General features: G+C 67.2%; 1 protein-coding gene across 1 annotated transcript; it reads left to right on the plus strand.

The window, feature by feature from the left end:
- The first annotated feature begins 471 nt into the window (after window positions 1-471).
- Window positions 472-19,383, plus strand: LOC311617669 (interleukin-10 receptor subunit beta-like). Its single transcript, XM_084874250.1, has 7 exons — window positions 472-626; window positions 3,347-3,470; window positions 4,330-4,487; window positions 6,856-7,019; window positions 10,728-10,875; window positions 14,351-14,511; window positions 19,063-19,383. The coding sequence occupies exons 1-7, from the start codon at window positions 572-574 to the stop codon at window positions 19,237-19,239; spliced, it is 987 nt and encodes a 328-aa protein (XP_084730376.1). The 5' UTR covers window positions 472-571; the 3' UTR covers window positions 19,240-19,383.
- The last annotated feature ends 849 nt before the right edge of the window (window positions 19,384-20,232 follow it).

Raw genomic sequence — 20,232 nt, forward strand, 5'->3', positions numbered from 1 at the left:
TGATGCCGGACACACAGCCAGGTGATGCCAGACACACAGCCAGGTGATGCCAGACACACAGCCAGGTGATGCCAGGAGACACACAGCCAGGTGATGCCAGGAGACATACAGCTAGGTGATGCCAGACACACAGCCAGGTGATGCCAGGACACAGCCAGGTGGCGGCGCCTCGAGGGCCGGGCCTGTGTGAGCTGGACTCTGAGCGCCAGTTTCGCAACCGGTTTCACTGCATCGGTGTTTTCCACTCCCGGAGGGCGGGGCGCGGGCGCGGGGGCAGCAGGGAGGGACCGTGCGGGCAGGCCGGCGGGAGAGGGGCGGGGCTGGGGAGAGGGGCGGGGCTGCGAGGAGATGAGCGGGGCCGGCGGGAAGGGGCGGGGCCGGCGGGGAGGGGCGGGGCCGGCGGGAAGGGGCGTGGCCTTCGGGGGATGAGCAGGGCCGGCGGGGATGGGCGGGGCCGGCGGGAAGGGGCGGCGCCCCGCGGACCCGGAAGCGGCCTGGGCCTGGGCCGGAGCGTCGGGCGGAGGGGCCGGGCGGTGCGGACCCCAGCGGCCTCGGGGGACCCGGCGCGGCCATGGCGCGCGGCCTGCGGGGCTGGCTGGGCGGCTGGCTGCTGGCGGCGGCGACAGGTGAGGCTCGGAGCGGGCTGGCCCCCCGCACCTCCTTCCACCCCCTTCCACCCTCACCCCCAACTCCTGGCCCCCCACCCCGCCCCCCCAACCTCTCCCCCAACACCACCCCTCCCCCCTCCCCCACCCCAACCTCTCCCCCAACACCACCCCTCCCCCCCACCCCCCCCCGCCCCCCCGACCTCTCCCCCAACACCACCCCTCCCCCCACCCCCACCCCCAACCTCTCGCCCAACACCACCCCTCCCCCCACCCCCACCCCACACCCCAACCCCTCTCCCCAACTCCACCCCTCGCCCCTCACCCCCCACCCTCACCCCTGGCCCAACACCCTCACTCCTCGCCTCCCACCCTCACCCCTCACCTCCCACCCTCACCCCTGCCCGACACCCTCACCCCTCGCCCCCCCTCACCCCTCGCCCCCCCACCCTCACCCCCACTCTTCACCCTCCTACCCCGCTGCCGGAACAAACCGAGAAGAAGGCGGCTGCTTTGTCCTGAGTGATGCCAGACACACAGAGGAGGACGGGCGCCGTTGGAGGGAACCCCTGTGGCCGGGGCGGGGCCGGGGCCCTGAGGGAGCTGGGGGGGGGGCACTTTCCCGGCTCGGGGCAGCCCCGTCTGCCCGGTCCCCCGGGAGCTCAGCAGTTGAAACCGAGGCCCAGTGCCCCTCCACCTGCCGGGGTCCCGCCGGCGGCCGGGGTCTCTGTGGTGACCGGGGTCTCTGTGGTGACCGGGTCCGGCTGGCGGCCGGGTCCCGCTGGTGGCCCTCCCGGCCAGGCTGCTGCCCGGCGCTGAGGGGGGGCAGGCTCCCAGGGTGTGGGGATGGGGTTCCAGGCGAGGCTCTGAGACGGAAGCCATGGAGTCCGCAGCCCTGTCCCACGCGCCCCCTTCTCGGAACGGCCTGCCCTCCCTTTCGGACGGACACGGGGCACAGGGACACGTCTCTCCCCGGTCTCCTTCCCCTCCGTGTTCCCACTCGAACCCTCCATCCTGCCGGGTCCTGGCCAGGTTCATGCCAGGCCTGCCTCCTTCCCCGCACCCATCCTCCAGCCCAACCGCGGCCCCAGCCCAGGCCCCCTCTGCTGGCCCGGACCTCCCTCTGCCAGCCCAGACCCCCCCCCACCCCACCCCCGCTGCCGGCCCAGACCCCCCTATGCTGGCCCGGACCCCCCCTGCCGGTCCGGACCCCCCCCTGCCTTCCCGGACCCCCCCTGCCGGCCCAGACCCCCCTCTGCCGGCCCAGGCCCCCCCTGCTGGCCCGGACCCCCCCCCTGCCAGCCCGGACACCCCTCTGCTGGCCCAGACCCCACTCTGCTGGCCCAGACCCCCTCTGCCGGCCCGGACCCCCCCCCCTGCTGGCCCAGACCCCCCTCTGCCGGCCCAGACCCCCCTGCCGGCCCGGACCCCCCCCCCGCTGGCCCAGACCCCCCTCTGCTGGCCCGGACCCCCCCCTGCCGGCCCAGACCCCCCTGCCGGCCCGGAACCCCCTCCTCTGCCGGCCCAGACACCCCCCTGCTGGCCCGGACCCCCCCTGCCGGCCCGGACCCCCCCTGCCGGCCCGGGCCCCCCTGCCGGCCCGGACCCCCCTGCCGGCCCGGACCCCCCTGCCGGCACCGGCTGGAGACCGGCTAGTGGCGGCCTTGTGTTCTCGCCTCTGCTTGAGTGGATGTTAGACAGTTCCTATCAAGTTTAAAAATGACCTCCATCTCCAGCCCAAATCTGTCCTCCAGCCTCGGAGTCACTCATCCACTGTCCCACACGCCCCTTGAGCATGGCTCCAGCACCCCAAACCTGGTGCTGCTGAAGGGGGCGCTCGCCTCCTGCCCCCAGCCCCACCCGGCGCCAGGCGCTCAGGCCGGGATGGAGTTCAGCTCCCGTCTCTGCCTCCGCAGCACACGTGCCTGAAACCAGTCACTGCCTGTGGGGCGTGTCTGACCCCCTGCCCACCTCACCCTTCCTCCTCTCCACTGCCTCCCGTGGGCGACTTTTTTTTTTTTTTTTTAACATTTTAATTTATTTCAGAGAGGAAAGGAGAGATAGAAACAGCAATGACGGGAGAGAATCACTAATTGGCTCTTGCATGCCCCCTATTGGGGACTAAGCCTGAAACCTGGGCATGTGCCCTTGACCGGAATCACACCTGGGACCCTTCAGTCCGCAAGCCAACGCTCTATCCACTGAGCCACACCAGCTAGGGCTTTATTTACGTATTTATTTATTTTTTTAATCCTTACCCAAGGATATTTATCCCATTGGTTCTCAGAGAGGGTGGGAAGGAGGGGAGAGAGAGAAACATCCATGTGAGAGAGACACATCGGTTGGCTGCCTCCCACCTGCATGTGCCCCAACCGCAAACGGGGGTCGGGCCTGCAACCCAGGGGTTTGCCCTTGCCTGGGTCAGCCCCTCGGCCCCTCGGCGCACAGGCAGGCGCACTCACCGCTGACCCGGCTGGCCAGGGCTGTGGGGCCCTTCCAGAGCACATGTGTCAAACACACGGCCCGCGGGCCAAATCCAGCCCGCCAGGCCTTGCAATGTGGCCCGCACCGCGCTGTCATCACTGCACTCCGCTGTCAGTTTATGACATTGTCAGTTTATGACTGTTCAGTAAACCATTCGGCCCACGATTTAGGCTGGATTTTAGATTTTGGCCCCTTCTCTGATTGAGTTCGACACCCCTATTCCAGAGGGAAGAACCGTCTTCCCTTTAATTTCCCAGCCTTAGGCATGGTGCCGCCTCCAGAAAACGTCAGGATGAATTCCGTTAATTTCAAGAACATTCTGGAATGGGAGTCGCCCGCGTTTCCCAACGGGACCCTGACTTTCACAGCTCAGTACCTCGGGTGAGTCTGGGGCGTGGGTGGCGGGACGGTGGCCCCGGGCTGGCCCTTGGGCAGCGGCCTGTGTCACCCACGTGGCCGTGGCCATGGCCGTGGCCGTGGCCGCCCACGGCGCCTCTGCGGCCTCTTCCTGCCGGGCCTGCCTGTGGAAGCGCGGCCGGGCCAGCAGGTGGACCGTTTCCCTCCGTCCGGCGCCGGGCCGGGCCCCGCGGGGCCGGGGGAGAGGGCGGCGGTTTGTCACCGGGACATGGAGGCCGTCCGCCACCGCGTCACCGATGAGCGAGCTTCACACCCTTGTCACCTGGGTTTTTCGTTGTTTTTCAATAGGAGACACCTCTCTGGGACTGACACAAACCACGGTTTCTTAATTCTATTCTATTTTTAAATATATGTTTATTGATTTCAGAGAAGAAGGGAGAGGGAGAGAGAGAGAGAGAGAGAGAGAAACAGTGATGAGAATCATGGATCGGCTGCCTCCTGCCGCCCCCTACTGGGGATGGAGCCCGCAACCCGCGCCTGTGCCCTGACCCAGAATCGTACCCCTCCTGGTTCACAGGTCAACACGCAACCACGGAGCCACGCCCGCCGGGCCGGAATCATTTATAATCTCTCCATTCAGATAGCTCCAGGCGTAGCCACGTCTCGTGGTGCCCTGTGTGTAAAACGCTCAGCAATCATGCATCCTGGTCGGCAGCACGGACGATGCGTGTGCTCGCTCGCCTGGCCGGCGTGGCTCCGCGGTGACCACAGTTCGATCCCGGTCAGGGTCGCGTGCCCGAGTTCCAGGCGGGGTCCCCGTGGGGCCGTGCAGGAGGCCGCTGTACGCGCGTCAGCAGCTCAGGCTGCGTCTCCGGCTCTGTAGTTACAGGAAGTTCCAGGACCGCTGCGCGGGCACCAACGCCACCGAGTGCGACTTCTCGGACCTCTCCAAGTACGGCGACCACACGCTGCGCGTCAGGGCTGAGCGCGGGCCCGAGCACTCCGCCTGGGTGAACCTCAGCTTCTGCCCCGTCGACGACAGTAAGTCGCCCGCCCTCTCTGTAAAAAATGGACGTCTCACATGGACGTCCCCTCGCTGCCCGCCGGCCAGACCCTCTAGGTGCCTACAGAGCGGGCGGCCTTGTCCCGGGAACGCGGGGGCCGCACGGAAAGAGGGCCGTGGCCTCAGGAGCCCCTGGGAGGGCCGGGAGGGCCGGCAGGAAGCCACACGATGGCCCCGTGGAGATTAGCGCCGGAGTGCCTTCACGGTGAGAAGGCTGGGGCCAGGGCTGGTCATGAGAAGGCCCTGGTGGTTAGCGTCCAGCCATGCGCCACTGAGCCGGGGGACCCGTGAGAAATGTGTCACCGGGCGACCTCAGTGTGCGGCCCCCATAGCGACCCTCAGCCGGGACGGCACCGCCCACCGCACACCCGGGCGGCGTGGCCCGGCCCGTGGCTCCTCGGCCACGGCCCGGCAGCTGGTTGCTGTGCTGAATTCCGGAGGCAGGGGGACGCCATGAGAGTATCTGTGTGTCTAAATGTAGAGAAGGGCCCAGCGGGGTGGCTCAGCGGTTGAGCATTGACCCAGGAACCAGGGGCTTACCGGTTCAATTCCCAGTCAGGCACATAGCCACAGGGCAGGAGGCATTTGGTCCATGATTCTCTCTCACCATTGATGTTTCTATCTGTCTCTCCCTCTACCTCTCACTTCCTCTCTGAATTCAATTAAAGTATATGTATATATACGTGTGTGTGTATGTGTGTGTGTGTGCGTGTGTATACACTGAGTGGCCAGATTATGATGATGTCTGAACACATGATAATCTGGCCACTCAGCGTGTGTGTGTGTGTGTATGTGTGTGTGTGTGCGCGTGCGCACGCGTGCATGCGCACACGTGCATGCATAAATTTTAGAGGCCTGGTGCATGAATTCGTGCATGTGTATGCATGCTGGGCAGGGGGGTCTTGATTCAGCATCTAGAAGGGTCAGGAATCTGGAGAAGTGCTGTGTGTAAATTAGTCAAGAGTCCAGACATGAAACATAATTTTGGAAGGCATTTGGGGGGCCAGAGGAGCTTGCTAAAGAAACTAAGTTCTCCCTTGTCTCAGGACCCCTTGCTTTTTATTAACACAAACTGTCCTAAGGCAAGGTGGGGAATACACATCAAAGGCCAGGGTTTAGTATACAGAATCCTTCGTCAGATTGGGGGAGCTAACTCCTGCTGTTCAGATGTTTGGCCAGTAGGAGGCAGTAACTTGTAGATTGAAATGCCCTCAGCTGTTCTGGCAGCAATCATTTATACATCCTTTTTGGATTTGGGAAATGCCCTCAGCCATTCCAGGTGATCCAGCCCTGCTGACACGTTGGGTATATGTATATAAGTAAGAAAGTAATAGTAGCATCAGTCTTTTTTTAAAAAAAGCTTTTTGACACCAGCATCAGCACAGACCCGTTAGGAACACGCTGCTCTGTCACCTCAGGATGCCTGTGACATCACCAGCTCCGTTATGATCTTCAGGGGCCACGGTCACACGTGTGGTCCGTCATGGCTGACACATCGCTGCGCAGTGCGAGACCGTAGAACCTTTTCTGGGAGGAAGTGGGTTTGGAGTTAGGACTGAAAGAAATGAGACAGAGACCAAGCACAGCGGCGCTCCAGGCAGGGGTGGGGCGGGAGACGGCCTGCTTGCCCGGAAGGACGGACGGAGCTGTGGATGCGGCCGTGGCAGGGGTGTTGGGTCAGGCTGCCCGGGAAGCATAAACACTGCTCCCGGGTGAGGTTGGAGGGGCCCGGGGGCCCCCAGAGGTTAGGAGGGAACGTAACCAGGACCTTGGGCTTTGAAACTGGTTCCACCTTGACAGCCGGGGTGGGGTGAGGGGCGGGGAGGGGGGCAGTCTTTACAGGAAACACAGATAAGGTGCTTGGAATAGTTTGGAAGACATCAGCAATTACAACGCATATACATGAACCACCGTGGTTAGTAGAAGCAAAGGTCGTCAGGTTTATTTTTCAGAAACAACCCAGCTGCCCTCCTTAGCCGCGGCCGTCCGGGGCCCGGCAGGGGGCTCGCCAGGAGCAGAGCGCCCCCGTGGGCCGGCGGGTCTGCACTCGACATTGCTGGGATTTTTTAAAATATATTTTATTGATTTTTTTACAGAGAGAAAGAGAGAGGGAAAGAGAGTTCGAAACATCAATGAGAGAGAGAGACATTGATCAGCTGCCTCCTGCACACCCCCCACTGGGGATGTGCCCGCAATCAAGGTACATGCCCTTGGCTGGAATCGAACCTGGGACCTTTCGGTCCGCAGGCCAACGCTCTACCCACTGAGCCACACCGGTCTCGGCAGGACATTGCCGTTTTTAAACAATGACGTTTGATCGTCCTCTCACTCTGTTCGCACCCTCAGCCGTTATCGGGCCGCCGGGCATGCGCGTGGAAGCCTTGGCCAACTCCTTACACATCCACCTCCTGGCCCCGAGGATCGAGAAGGAGCGGGCGTGGACCATGAAGAACATCTATGGCTTGTGGGTGTACCACGTGGAGTACTGGAGGAACGGCTCGGACACCAGGGTGAGCTGGCAGGCGGGCCCCCCGGGCAGGCTCCCGCCCCCGCTCCGTGCGGTCTGAGGCCGTGGTGACGGGGAGGGGGCGCCGGGGGGCCCTCCAGTCAGGGTCTCCCTAGGGGGCAGCACCCGGCGCTCCGGTCTGCGGAGGCCGTGTCCCGGCTCACGCCGGGGCCTGGGGACGGGCAGGAGCAGCCGGCCGGGCGCCGGGGGGACCAGACCTCCCCTGCCTGGGGGGCGGGGGAGCTGCAGGCCGCGCTGACTCGGCGTCTGGCTGGGGAATCGGGGAGGCTGAGTCGGGAGAGCCACTGAGTCAGGTGGTCGCTGAGTGACGGCCGTGTCATGGCCTGACCCCAAGCCCCGCCTGCACCCCGGACGGTCCAGCCACAGGCAGCGGCCCCGGGCTGAGCGGTGTCACACGGTTCCTGTTGCGGCCACCTTCCCCATCGCCCTCCCCTCTTTGGGGGGCGGTCCCTTCCAAAGCACAGGCCGGGGCGGGAGACGTGACCCCTGCCACCGAGGGACTGTGGTCACATGCTGGACCTCAGCTTCCTCATGTCTGCGCAGAGGCCACCGTGACCCCTTCGTCAGCAAACGGGGAAGAGTCTGCGGCTGGGCGGCTGGCGCACTGCGGGGGGGGGCGGCTGGGCAGACTGGGGGGGCTGGGGACGGCGGGGGGGGGGGGCGGTGTGTGCCATGCCTCTCGGCACACACACGGGTTCTCCTCCATCCGGGGTCGCTTTTATCCTGAATTCCCAGGCATTTGGCGCAAAGGGTCAGCCATGAGTGTTGTCTTAGGAAGGTTGTGATTCACTTTACATGTTCGTGCCGCGCAGCCCCGGAAACACTGCAGGTTAACTCCCCGTATGCAAGCTATCTGCCTGCCTTTAAAAAAATTTTTTTAATTGACTTCAGAGAGGAAGGGACAGGAAGAGAGAGAGGGGAGAGAGAGAAACATCAGTGATGATCGTTGAGCATTGATCATCGATCGGCTGCCTCCTGCACGATTGGGGATGAGCCCACAGCCCGGGCCTGTGCCCTGGCCGGGACTCGAACCGTGACCTCCCGGTTCAGAGGTCGATGCTCAGCCCCTGAGCCACGCGGCCGGATGCCCTTGCCGGTGGATCTGTGCTGTGGCTGGGTGTCCGGCTCCCCCACCCAAGCCCAGTGTTGGAACGGAAGCCCTGGTGGGGTGGTGGCGGAGGGAGGGTGACCAGGTCACGGAGGGGAGCTTTTAAGGACGAGACCCGGAGACGCCCCCGCCCCTCCCCGCCCCTCCCGCCCGGGAGGATCAGAGCCCGGAGCCCGTCCCCACCAACGCGCCTCGCCTGCCGGCGCCGGACCAGGTCTCAGCCTCCGGGCTGTGAGGACGCTTGTTGATAAACCCGTCTGTGGTTGTCTGCCCAGGCAGCCCCCCCCGCCCCCCCTCACCACACACACACACACCCCGCTCCCCAGCAACAAGACCACGGGTCTCTGGGCGCCTGAGACGCCGCCTGGAGGCCTGGAGGCCGGTGAGGCCCCGACTGGCAGCAGAGCGGCTTCCCGACGGGAGGTGGGACCAGGAGCTGCCCGCGGGAAGGGGGCTGGGGAAGCCATGGAGGCCCCGTCTCTCCCCCCGCCCCCCTCACTCTCTGCCTCGGCCCGCCTCCCGGGCGCCTCTGGTGAGAGCACCGCGGTGCCAGAGGGATTGGACTGCAGGAGCCAAAGCGGGAGTCGGGCTGTCCTTGGTTTTAACCATTGGGGGTCTCCCTCCTCTCCCTGTGCCCGGTGGGCATAGCCCGTCCCCGTCTCCACATTTAGCTTCTCTGCAGGAAGGGATGTCCACGGCTGCCGGCCGGCCGGGTCCCCGCGGAGAGAACCACCCCCAGCACAGCACGTCTGCACTCCCTTCCTGCATGTTCCCGCCCGCGGCCGCCGGCCCCTTCCCAGGCAGCTCCCCGGAGGACAGGCCCGCGGCCGGCCTTCCCAGGCAGCTCCCCGGGGGACAGGCCCGCGGCAGTGTTCTGGGTCTCAGACTCCATCGTGACAGCTGACATTCAGATCAGGCTGAGAGGAGTCGGGGTGCCCCTCCAGGCAGGCGGGGTGTGGGCCCTGCGGGGGAGGGCACCCCGGGTGCAGGAGCGGGGAGCAGTGAGAGGGAACCCCAGCAGCCAGGCTCAGACGCGTTCTCTTGGCTGAGTCTTCCTGTAGACGACGGTGTACCAGTCAGCGCGGGCTGTGTAACAAACACCCCCGGCGGCCTGGGGAGCAGGTGACGGCCTCCAGGCTGGAGGCTGAGGCCGGTCAGGGCACCTGCAGGGCTGGGTCCCTCGAGGCGGAGGGACCGGCGGCCCCAGGCCCCTCCCAGCCCCTGCTGGTCGCTGATAGCCTTGAGGTCCCATCTCTGCCTCATCCTCACACGCCACCTCTCTGCGTGCATGTCTGTGTCCACATGTGCCCTTCGTGTGGGGGCACAGGGCATGCTGGCACCCTCCTCACCTGATTGCCTCCTAAGGATGCCCTGGTAACCTGCTTTCCCTGCAAAGCCCACACTGTGTCCGGCGAGGTCTCTCTGAGGCACCGGGGTGAGGATGTCAGCGTGTGCACTGGGGGTGCACACTTCAACACGTATGACTAGCAGATCCTTTTTGAGAGCTTGTGTGGAGGTCCTAGCAGGGGAGCGCAGCTACTCGTATACCCTTGACCGAAGACCGGCCCTCTCCTCTTGGGGGAAAGTCGTCCTCTTCGACCGAGCGCGCAGCTTCGGGAGGGACGCACATGGATCGGTGAGGGAGGAGGGGGACACCCGCCTAGCCAGCAAGATCAGCCCAATCAACCCTGGCGATCAATGGGGTGACAGATGTCGCAGCCAGATCGCCCTCACAAGCAGATCCTTTTTGAATAGGAAGTGGGATGGTTTGTGTGTCGTTGAAACTAGAGAATCGAAGAAACACATTTGTGCCCTGGCCGGTGTGGCTCAGTGGACAGAGGGCCGGCCCGCAGACCCAGGGTCCCAGTTCGATTCCGGTCAAGGGCGCGTACCTTTGCTGCAGGCTCCTCCCCGCCCGGCCTGGTCGGGGCTCCTGCAGGAGGCAGCCGTTCCATGTGTCTCCCTCTGACTTTCCCTCTCTCCCACTCACTCAAAAATCAATGGGAAAATGCCCTGGGAGGAGGATTAACAAAATAAGACAAAGAAGCTCGTGTGTGCCAAAACCGCTTTGGCTCAGTGGATAGAGCGTCGGTCTGCGGACTGAAGGGTCCCAGGTTCGATTCCGGTCAAGGGCATGTACTTTGGTTGCGGGCACATCCCCAGTAGGGGGTGTGCAGGAGGCAGCTGGTCGATGTTTTTCTCTCATTGACGTTTCTAGCTCTCTAGCTCTCTCCCTTCCTCTCTGTAGAAAATCAATAAAAATATATTTAAGAAAAAAAAAAAAGCACGTGTGTGAGGGTCAGTCCGTGCTGGCCCCTCTTAGACGGGCCCCGGGATGGCCTGGGAGACGTGCGAGGTCCCTCGTCTTCCTGTTGGAGCCTGTCGTTCAGACTGCACCTGGGAGGCGGGGGGCGGGGAGGGGGCACCAGTGTCCCTTCCCTGCTGTCCTCACTGTGTCTCCCTCCCCAGCACCCGGTGACCTGCCTCCCCTGTGTCTCCCTCCCCAGCACCCGGTGACCTTCCTCCCCTGTGTCTCCCTCCCCAGCACCCGGTGACCTTCCTCCCCTGTGTCTCCCTCCCCAGCACCTGGTGACCTGCCACTATGACTTCGAGGTCCTCAGGAACCTGGCGCCGTGGACCACCTACTGCATCCACGTCCGGGGCTTCCTCCCCGACCGGAACAAGACCGGGCTGTGGAGCGAGCCCGTCTGCAAGGGAACCGGCAGCGACGGTGAGTCTGCGCTCCCGGCACCCTCCCGGGGGGCTGGGCGGGCCTCTGGTCACCGCCCAGCCAGGCCCCAGGCCCCAGGCCCCCGCCTGGAGGGCCCCCGGCAGCCAGGCCCCAGGCCCCGCCCGCTGGGCCCGTGCTCCGGGCAGCGGGGTCACAGCCACGTCCCTCCGGAGGGAGGCCTGCCCTCGTCCGTCCCCGTGGGGTCCCGGGACCCCGCCGGCCGCCTTTGTCGCTGAGCCCAGGGCCCGGCCGTCACTCCCGGCCGATCGGCGGAGACGGTGGAATCACTATGGGCGTTTATTCCGTCCCGCCGGCGGCACCGGGCGGCACCCTCAGATCCGCTCCGCCCCCCACGCCGGCGGGTCGGAAGGGGGCCAGGGGCAGCGGCCGTGCACAGGGGAGGCGGCGCGAGGGCCGGGCCCCGAGGCCGTCCGTCCTGCCCGACGGAGGAGGCCGCGCGGCCCCGGCCGGTGGGGGGGGACAGCACGTCCGTGGACAGCTCGGCCGTGGCCTCGCCACCACGCCGGCGCCGGCACTGTCTGCCCGTCGGCCCGCGCTGGCCCGGCCGGCCGCAGGTTCCGCTTACGGTGGTTTGTCACTGACCTCACCTCTCGCCGCGTTCGCTTTGTCTCGGCTGCGGCTTTGCCCAGGGGAGCGTGGGCCCCTGGCCCCCTGGTCCTCAGAGTCAGAGCGCTGGGGTGCCCCGGGGCACCCCGCCCCCCCTCCGCGCCCGCAGGGGGCCAGCCCGCCCCCCGGCTGCACTCTGCCCGCCTGCAGGGCGGCCCCTCTCACCGGGCGCTGTCACACCAGCCCCTGCTCTCCTGTCCTCAGTCGGGGAAAGGCTTTGGCTGAGGGGGCGCCCTGGGCCGAGGGCGTGGGCTGAGCCGGTCGGCCGCCCTGGGATCCGCATTCCTCTGTCCAGAGGGGCCACACCTGCCGGGCGGGCCCACTTGACCCGGGTTCACCCCGTCCAGCGGAGCAGCCACTGGCCACTCCTTCCGGGAGCCGGGAGCCGGCCCCACCGCTGCCCTCCTCCTCACCGTCCTCCATGGAGGGCGAGGCTGCAGGGAGGGCCCCTCTGGAATGTTCCCGCTGTTTCCGGAGAGTGGTCTGAGCGGAGGGGCGGGTCTGTGCCTCTCCGGGGGCTCCGGCCTCTCCTCCCCTCCCGCCACTCCACCGCCCCCACCACACCCCCCCCCCCACCACACACACCACACCCCCACCCCCCCACCCCCCCACCCCACACACCCCACACCCCCCACACCGCCCACCCCCCCCACCCCCCACCCCCACACCCCCCACACCCCCCACACCCCCACCCCCCACCGCACACCCCCCACACCCCCCACACCACACCCCCACACCCCCCACACCCCACACCCCCCACACCCCCACACCCCCCACACCACACCCCCACACCCCCCACACTGCCACACCCCCACACCCCCCACACCCCCACACCCCCCACACCCCCCACACCGCCACACCCCCCCACACCACACACCCCCACACCGCCACACCCCCCACACCACACCCCCACACCCCCACACCCCCACACCCCCCACACCGCCACACCCCCCACACCCCCACACCCCCCACACCCCCCACACCCCCACACCCCCCCACCGCCACACCCCCCACACCACACACCCCCACACCGCCACACCCCCCACACCACACCCCCACACCCCCACACCCCCACACCCCCACACCCCCCACACCACACCCCCCACACCACACCCCCCCCACACCACACACCCCCACACCCCCACACCCCCACACCGCCACACCCCCCACACCGCCACACCGCCCACACCCCCACACCCCCACACCCCCCACACCGCCACACCCCCCACACCCCCCACACCCCCACACCCCCCCCACCGCCACACCCCCCACACCCCCCACACCCCCCACACCACACACCCCCACACCGCCACACCCCCCACATCACACCCCCCACACCACACCCCCCACACCACACACCCCCCACACCACACACCCCCACACCCCCACACCGCCACACCCCCCACACCGCCACACCCCCCACCACACACCCCCACACCGCCACACCCCCTACACCCCCACACCCCCCACACACCGCCACACCCCCACACCGCCACACCCCCCACACCACCACACCCCCCACACCACCCACACCGCCACACCCCCACACCCCCACACCCCCCACACCGCCACACCCCCCAACCCCCACACCCCCCACACCGCCACACCCCCACACCCCCACACCGCCACACCCCCCAACCCCCACACCCCCCACACCGCCACACCCCCACACCCCCCACACCGCCCACACCCCCACACCCCCACACCCCCCACACCCCCACACCACCACACCCCGTGCCGGCCAAGGTCAGCGGCCAGGGTGCCTGCCCCTCCTGGTCTCACCTTCAGATAACAGCACCTCCAGCCCCCGCAGGAGGGCCGCCTCGGTCCCACACCCGCCCTGCGGCTTCCTCACAGTCCTCTCAGGGGTCCTCTGGGCTGGACCCATGGGGGTCCCCTCCATCCTGCAGTCACTAGAACCTCTGACCTTGCAGTCACCCCTCTCTCCTGCCTTCCCGGGCCAGGGGGTGTGGGAGGCACGGGTGGGGGGTGTGGGAGGCACGGTGAAAAGGGAGCGAGGGCAGGGCCGCGGGACCGGCACCGGGCCGATCTGTGCCGGGCACCGCTGCTGTCCCGGTGACGGTCGTGTGACCCACCCCCTGAGCGTTCCCGACGGGCCGTGTGACCCGGTCAGAGAGGACACTTTCCCAGGATTTGGGGACAGATGCTCCCCGCTAACTAACGAACACCAGCATTTCCCACAGGAAAACACCCTCGAGGTGTATTTAGACCGGAGGGGGGGCCTCATTTAACGCTCGCCTAGTGGCCAGGCGACCGCCCTGCGGAGGGAGCGGACGCGGGTCCGAGCCCGGGCAGCGCTGAGGCAGGCGTGTGGCCACGGCGCCGGAGCCCGGCCTGTGGGCAGCAGGTCCTCCCGCTCTTCCCTCGGGGTCCTTCCCGCCACGGCCAGGGGGTCCGATAGGCTCCAGCCGGGGGGAGAGGCTTTCCAGAATGGGGCTCTTGGCCGGCGAGGGGGCGAGGGGAGTGTGTGTGTGTGTGTGTGTGTGTGTGTGTATGAGTGTGTGCGTATATGTGTGTGTGTGTGTGTGCATGTGTGTGAGTGTGTGATTGTGCGTGTGTATGAGTACATGTAGTTGTGTGTATGTGTGTGTATGTATGTATGGGGGGCGCACACGCCTCATGGCTGACACCACACGTGGAAAAAGACAGGAGAGAATGACACCTGAGACGCTGGTCCTCAGACAGCTGCTGGGTTGTCCCCCGTGTGTGTGTGTGTGTGTGTCCCCGGGGTGGACGGGGGCCCTCCCGGCGTGGCAGTCCGGCAGGGGGCACAGTCCGGTGGCCGTGAGCCGCTGCGGGGCCGGATGTAACCCGCCTGCCCCCACAGACAGCGTCTTCTCCTGGATCGTGGTGGCCGTGGTGCTGGCGGCCTCGGTGCTGGCCGCCTGCCTGCTGCTCGCCGGCTGCTCGGCGCTGCTGTGGAGCATCTACAAGGGCACCAAGTACGCCTTCTCCCCCCGCAACACGCTCCCGCAGCACCTGAAGGAGGTAGGCGGGGGCCGGGGTGCGGGCGCGGGCGGGGCCCTGACCCAGCGAGCTCCCTCCTGAGTCCTCAGGCCTACGGGCGCCAGCTGGTCCTCCCTGGTCCTGCCTGTGCCCGCTGGTCCTGCCTGTGCCCGCTGGTCCTCCCTGGTCCTGCCTGTGCCCGCTGGTCCTGCCTGTGCCCGCTGGTCCTCCCTGGTCCTGCCTGTGCCCGCTGGTCCTCCCTGGTCCTGCTGTGCCCGCTGGTCCTCCCTGGTCCTGCTGTGCCCGCTGGTCCTCCCTGGTCCTGCTGTGCCCGCTGGTCCTCCCTGGTCCTGCCTGTGCCCGCTGGTCCTGCCTGTGCCCGCTGGTCCTCCCTGGTCCTGCTGTGCCCGCTGGTCCTCCCTGGTCCTGCTATGCCCGCTGGTCCTCCCTGGTCCTGCTGTGCCCGCTGGTCCTCCCTGGTCCTGCCTGTGCCCGCTGGTCCTCCCTGGTCCTGCCTGTGCCCGCTGGTCCTGCCTGTGCCCGCTGGTCCTCCCTGGTCCTGCTGTGCCCGCTGGTCCTCCCTGGTCCTGCCTGTGCCCACTGGTCCTCCCTGGTCCTGCCTGTGCCCGCTGGTCCTCCCTGGTCCTGCCTGTGCCCGCTGGTCCTCCCTGGCACCTGCCTGTGCCCGCTGGTCCTGCCTGTGCCCTCTGGTCCGGCCTGGTCCTGCCTGTGCCCGCTGGTCCGGCCTGGCGCCTTCCTGTGCCCGCTGGTCCGGCCTGGTCCTGCCTGTGCCCGCTGGTCCTCCCTGGCGCCTTCCTGTGCCGGCTGGTCCGGCCTGGTCCTGCCTGTGCCCGCTGGTCCGGCCTGGTCCTGCCTGTGCCCGCTGGTCCGGCCTGGTCCTGCCTGTGCCCGCTGGTCTGGCCTGGCGCCTTCCTGTGCCCGCTGGTCCGGCCTGGTCCTGCCTGTGCCCGCTGGTCCGGGCTGGCGCCTGTGCTCAGCCTCAGCACGGCCGGCCGGAGGGAGGAGCAGAGGCCGTCCCAGGCGGCCCCCCACCTGGCGGCCGTGCCCTTGCCGACCTTCCTGCCTGAGCCCAGCCCGCCAGAGCGCCCGGTGCCGGTGGCGGGGACAGGAAGGCTCTGGGACAGGAAGGCGGTGCTCAGCGTGGCACCGGGAGAAAGAGGGAAGGCCCGAGGCTCCGGGCCAGCGCACAGCGGGGAGCAGGGCGCCCCAGTGCCTGCAATGACGCGTGTGCCCAGAGGCTGCGGGAGGAGCGGTGTGTCTGGCCGGAGCCGGAGGACTCGCTCAGCGGCACAGGCTGTGCGAGGACACTCAGAGGGAAACAGGCTGCCCAGCTGGTGTAGCTCAGGGGATAGACTAGAGTGTGAGGCTGGAGGGCCTCCAGTAGAGGGCATGCACGAGGCAGCTGATCAGTGATTCTCTCTCCTCATTGATGTTTCTCTCTCCCTTCTTCTCTGAAATCAATCAATAAATAAATCCATCAATCAATAAAAGGCAGGCCCGGCCCGGCCCCAAAGGGCCCGTCACTGGCCTCGCTCCAGCAGGGACTCCAGGCCCGAGGTTGGGTCCAGGAGGCTGGGCGGGAGTGCCCGTGGGAATAGTGCCTCCGGGGTGCGGGGCAGCAGGGTGTGGGCACCGGGCTGGGCTGCAGGCAGAGCAGCGGCCTCGGCCGGTCCGGGGACCCTGGAGCTGGGACGGCTCTTTGGAGGTGCCCCCCGCTGAGGCCAGGGAGCTGTGAGCCCCACCTTCTCCGGGGGCGGGGGTGGCCACGCCCAGGAGGGGGCGGCCGGCGAGGGGGCCGCTCAGCTGTGTCAGCGGCCAGAGGCTCAGGGCACTCGGGGGGAGTGCCCCCCCCCCGAAGGAGGTTGGGCTGCACCTCAGCGCCCACTACCGGCCACCTGTGCCCGGGGTCTCTGAAGCTCTCCTGCAGGGTCAGCCTGCTCCTGGGAGGTTACCCGGGTCAGCTGGTGGTACCAGTCACACCCCTGGCCTTGCCACTCGGAGACCCTCCCCCAGCCTGTGCCGGGGCCAGGCTCTGCTGGCCTGGGTGGGCACCGGGCCCTCGGCTCGGCCAGGACTGCACCTCCGGCCACCAGGCCCTTCCCGGCTGTGGCCGCAGCCTGGAAGCCCTGCCTTCAGAACTGGGTGGGCGCCACCAGGAGGTGCCAGTGAGTCTGAGTGCCCCGTGGAGCGCAGCCGTGGCGTCTGCCTGGCGCCGCCTGGTCCGGCCTGGTCCGCCTGGTCCGGCCTGGTCTGGCCTGGTCCGCCTGGTCCGGCCTGGTCCGGCCTGGTCCGCCTGCTCCGGCCTGGTCCGCCTGCTCTGGCCTGCTCTGGCCTGGTCCGCCTGCTCTGGCCTGGTCCGCCTGGTCCGGCCTGGTCCGGCCTGGTCCGCCTGCTCTGGCCTGGTCCGGCCTGGTCCGCCTGGTCCGGCCTGGTCCGGCCTGGTCCGCCTGGTCCGGCCTGGACCGGCCTGGTCCGCCTGCTCCGGCCTGGTCCGCCTGCTCTGGCCTGGTCCGGCCTGGTCCGGCCTGGTCCGGCCTGGTCTGGCCTGGTCCGCCTGGTCCGGCCTGGTCCGGCCTGGTCCGCCTGCTCCGGCCTGGTCCGCCTGCTCTGGCCTGCTCTGGCCTGGTCCGCCTGCTCTGGCCTGGTCCGCCTGCTCCGGCCTGGTCCGCCTGCTCCGGCTGGTCCGGCCTGGTCCGGCCTGGTCCGGCCTGGTCTGGCCTGCTCCGGCCTGGTCCGGCCTGCTCCGGCCTGGTCTGGCCTGGTCTGGCCTGGTCCGGCCTGGTCCGGCCTGGTCCGCCTGCTCCGGCCTGCTCCGGCCTGCTCCGGCCTGGTCCGGCCTGGCGCCTGTGCTCAGCCGCGCCGAAGGGAGGAGAGAGGCCGTCCGGGCGCTGTCCCCCCACCTGAGCCACACGGGTCTGGCCGGCCGGTTTCCCAGCCAGAGGGGCCTGGCGTGAGAAGGGTCAGCCTGACTCTGGCCCCGGGGGTTCCTGCTGTGTCTCCTGGGGAACCCTCTCCGCCGAGGTCAGCAGATACTCTTAAAGGGCCAGAAAGCAGAGAGGTTAGGCTTTGCAGGTGAAGAGGCAAAACGGAGGCCTTAGGTAGGTATTTACATAGCCACTTAAAAATAAGCGTGTGAAACGCTGACACCGGCCGGAGCCGGGTGGCTCGGAGGCGGGCACTGGCCTGGGAGCCAGGCGGTCAGTCCGCTGGCGGGCTCCATCCCTGTGGGCGACCGGCAGGAGGCAGCCCATCAGCGGTTCTCCTATCATGGATGGCTCTCTCTCTCCCTCTCCCTCCTCTCTCTAAGAAGCAGTAAGGTGGTTAAACAGTAACTTTAGAGAGAGGATCTCTAGAGGCCAAGGGTGAGGCCCGTCTGCAGCAGGAAGAGCAGGGCGGCCCTGCCTCCGGGGAGGGCGCCCCCTGAAGGGGCCAGGAGGAAGCCAGGCTGGGGGTGTTTTGGCTCCGGGCTTCGCGTTAGAGACAGGAAAGGGGGGGGTGGGGGGGCTCTGTGACCATCAAAGTGGCTCTGCGTCCCCCGGGGCTGGACAGCCCTGCCGCCGTGACCAGGCGCAGCCCTGTGACAGCGGGGAGCCAGGGCTGCCGGGCCAGGGCCCCAAGGATGGCTCCTCCCAGGCGCGCTGCCCGGCTGCAGTGCAGAGGCCCCCCGCCCCGCACCCCTCCGAACGCTCGGGGCTGGGCAGGGTTGCTGGGCGGGGGGCCGTTGCGGCTGTGAGCTGCATGCACCCAGGATGCACCGAGCCACCCCCGGCTCCGGGCCGGGCCCCCCAGCAGCGCCCCCTGACCGTGCGCCTGAGCCAGGCATGCCCCCCCCCCCCCCCCCCCGCCTTGTCCTCGCCCTCCCCCTGTTCCAGGAAAGTCGACCAGCTTCCGGTCCATTCTCTGCACCCCCTGGGCCTGAGGACAGGGAGGTTCCTCTTTCCCCAGCTCCTCCTCCACCCACCGGAGATGGGGACACACTCCCCTCCCCCTCCCCCTCCCCCGGGCAGAGCCTGGGGCCGCCCTGGGGGCAGTGCAGCCAGCAGCTGAGATCAGTCAAGTAAGGGGAGTGAGTCACATGATGTTGCTACAACAGGCTATCTGTAATATCTAATAATAAAAGGTAATATGCAAATTGGCCAAATGACCGAACAGCAGAACTACCATCCGGAGAACCACGCTGACAGACACTGGCACCAGGCCACCCGGGGCGGGGGCGGGGATGGGGAGGGGGGTGAGGGGGATCCCCGCCATCACTCCACGATCGATCACTCCGCGATCGATCACCCTGCAATCGATCACCCCGCAGATCGCAGAATCCCCGCCGGCAGCCTGGGCCTCCCTCTGCAGAGCCAGCTCAGGCCTGGCCGGGCGGGTGCAGGAGGCAGCCCGTCGGTGTGTCCCTCTCACATCGGTGTTTCTCTCTCTCTCCCTCTCCCTCCCACTCTCCCCAAAATCGGTGGGAAAACACCTGGGTGAGGAGTGACTGACGGTAAACATGGAGCCGGTTTCCGGCCGGAGTCCAGTGCGGCTCTGAGCCCAGGCCGGCCTCGCTCACGCTCTCTCCTCCCCCAGTTCCTGAGCCGCCCCCCGCACAGCCGGCTCCTGTTCCTCTCCTTCCCGCCCGCGGACGAGAGCGACGTCTTCGACAAGCTGAGCGTGGTCGCCGAGGTCTCGGAGAGCAGCCCGCAGCGGCCGGGGGACGGCAGGGGCCTGGGGGCCCCGGCAGGGCGGGGCCTGCCCCCCAGCTAGTCCCTGAGAGGCGCACCCCCCTTCTCAGCGCTGCCTCTGAGGGCGTCAGCGACGAGGCCGGGACCCCAGCCCGGGACTCAGACGCTGGGCCAGGTCCGGAGCCTCGAACCCCAGCCTGGGTGGGCCTCCGGTGGACACTCGGCAGAGGACTCCTCGGGGGCCTGGCCTCCGGTGGACACTCGGCAGAGGACTCCTCGGGGGCCTGGCCTCCGGTGGACACTCGGCAGAGGACTCCTCGGGGGCCTGGCCTCCGGTGGACACTCGGCAGAGGACTCCTCGGGGGCCTGGCTGCTTCCCGGGCGGTGAGAGACGCCGCCCCTCGGCGCCTGGACTGAGGACCGCGCGGTCGGAGGAGTGGAAGCACCGGCCGGGGATCAGAGCGGAAGCGGTGAAAACCGACCCACCGCCCGGCCATCGGTGGATCGGAAGGATGCTGGCCAGCGCGGACTCGGGTTCCGGGCTGCCTCCTCGGGGTCACGTTCCTCCTGTTCTTCACGGGGCCGGCACCCCAATAAAGTTCTCTGGTCGGCAGTGTTCCCAACGCCCCAGACCTGCCTGTGCGTGAGGCTCTCGTCGTCGTCGTCGTCATCATCATCGTTATAACTAGAGGCCCGGCGCATGAAGAGATCCCTGCAACAGGCCCTCCTCCCTCGGCTTCCAGCACCGGTTCCCCTCCGGCTCCCGGACCCAGGCCTTCGCTCTGGCCAGAGTGCCGCTCCCGAGATCCCTCGCCCCACCCCCCCTCTCATAGCAGGTGTCCTGCCCCACCCGCCTGCCCGGCCACTCCGCCTGGAGCACCTGGGCGGTCGCCATCTTTGTCCTAATTTGCATACTCACTCTGATTGGCTGTGGGTGTAGCAAAGGTACGGTCAATTTACATGTTTGTCTATTACCCTGTTTCCCTGAAAGTAAGACAGTGTCTTATATTAATTTTTGCTCCCAAAGATGCGGTAGGTCTTATTTTCAGGGGATGTCTTATTTTTCCATGAAGAA

This window comes from Pipistrellus hanaki (genome assembly GCF_964339955.1).
Source record: "Pipistrellus hanaki genome assembly, chromosome: 2".
Classification (NCBI taxonomy): Eukaryota; Metazoa; Chordata; class Mammalia; order Chiroptera; family Vespertilionidae; genus Pipistrellus; species Pipistrellus hanaki.

Coding starts and splice junctions, on each gene's coding strand:
- LOC311617669 (XM_084874250.1), top strand. CDS start 572: ATGGCGCGCGGCCTGCGGGGCTGGCTGGGCGGCTGGCTGCTGGCGGCG. Junction 10,876..14,350: donor CAAGGGAACCGGCAGCGACG/GTGAGTCTGCGC, acceptor CTGCCCCCACAG/ACAGCGTCTTCTCCTGGATC. Junction 14,512..19,062: donor TCCCGCAGCACCTGAAGGAG/GTAGGCGGGGGC, acceptor CTCCTCCCCCAG/TTCCTGAGCCGCCCCCCGCA.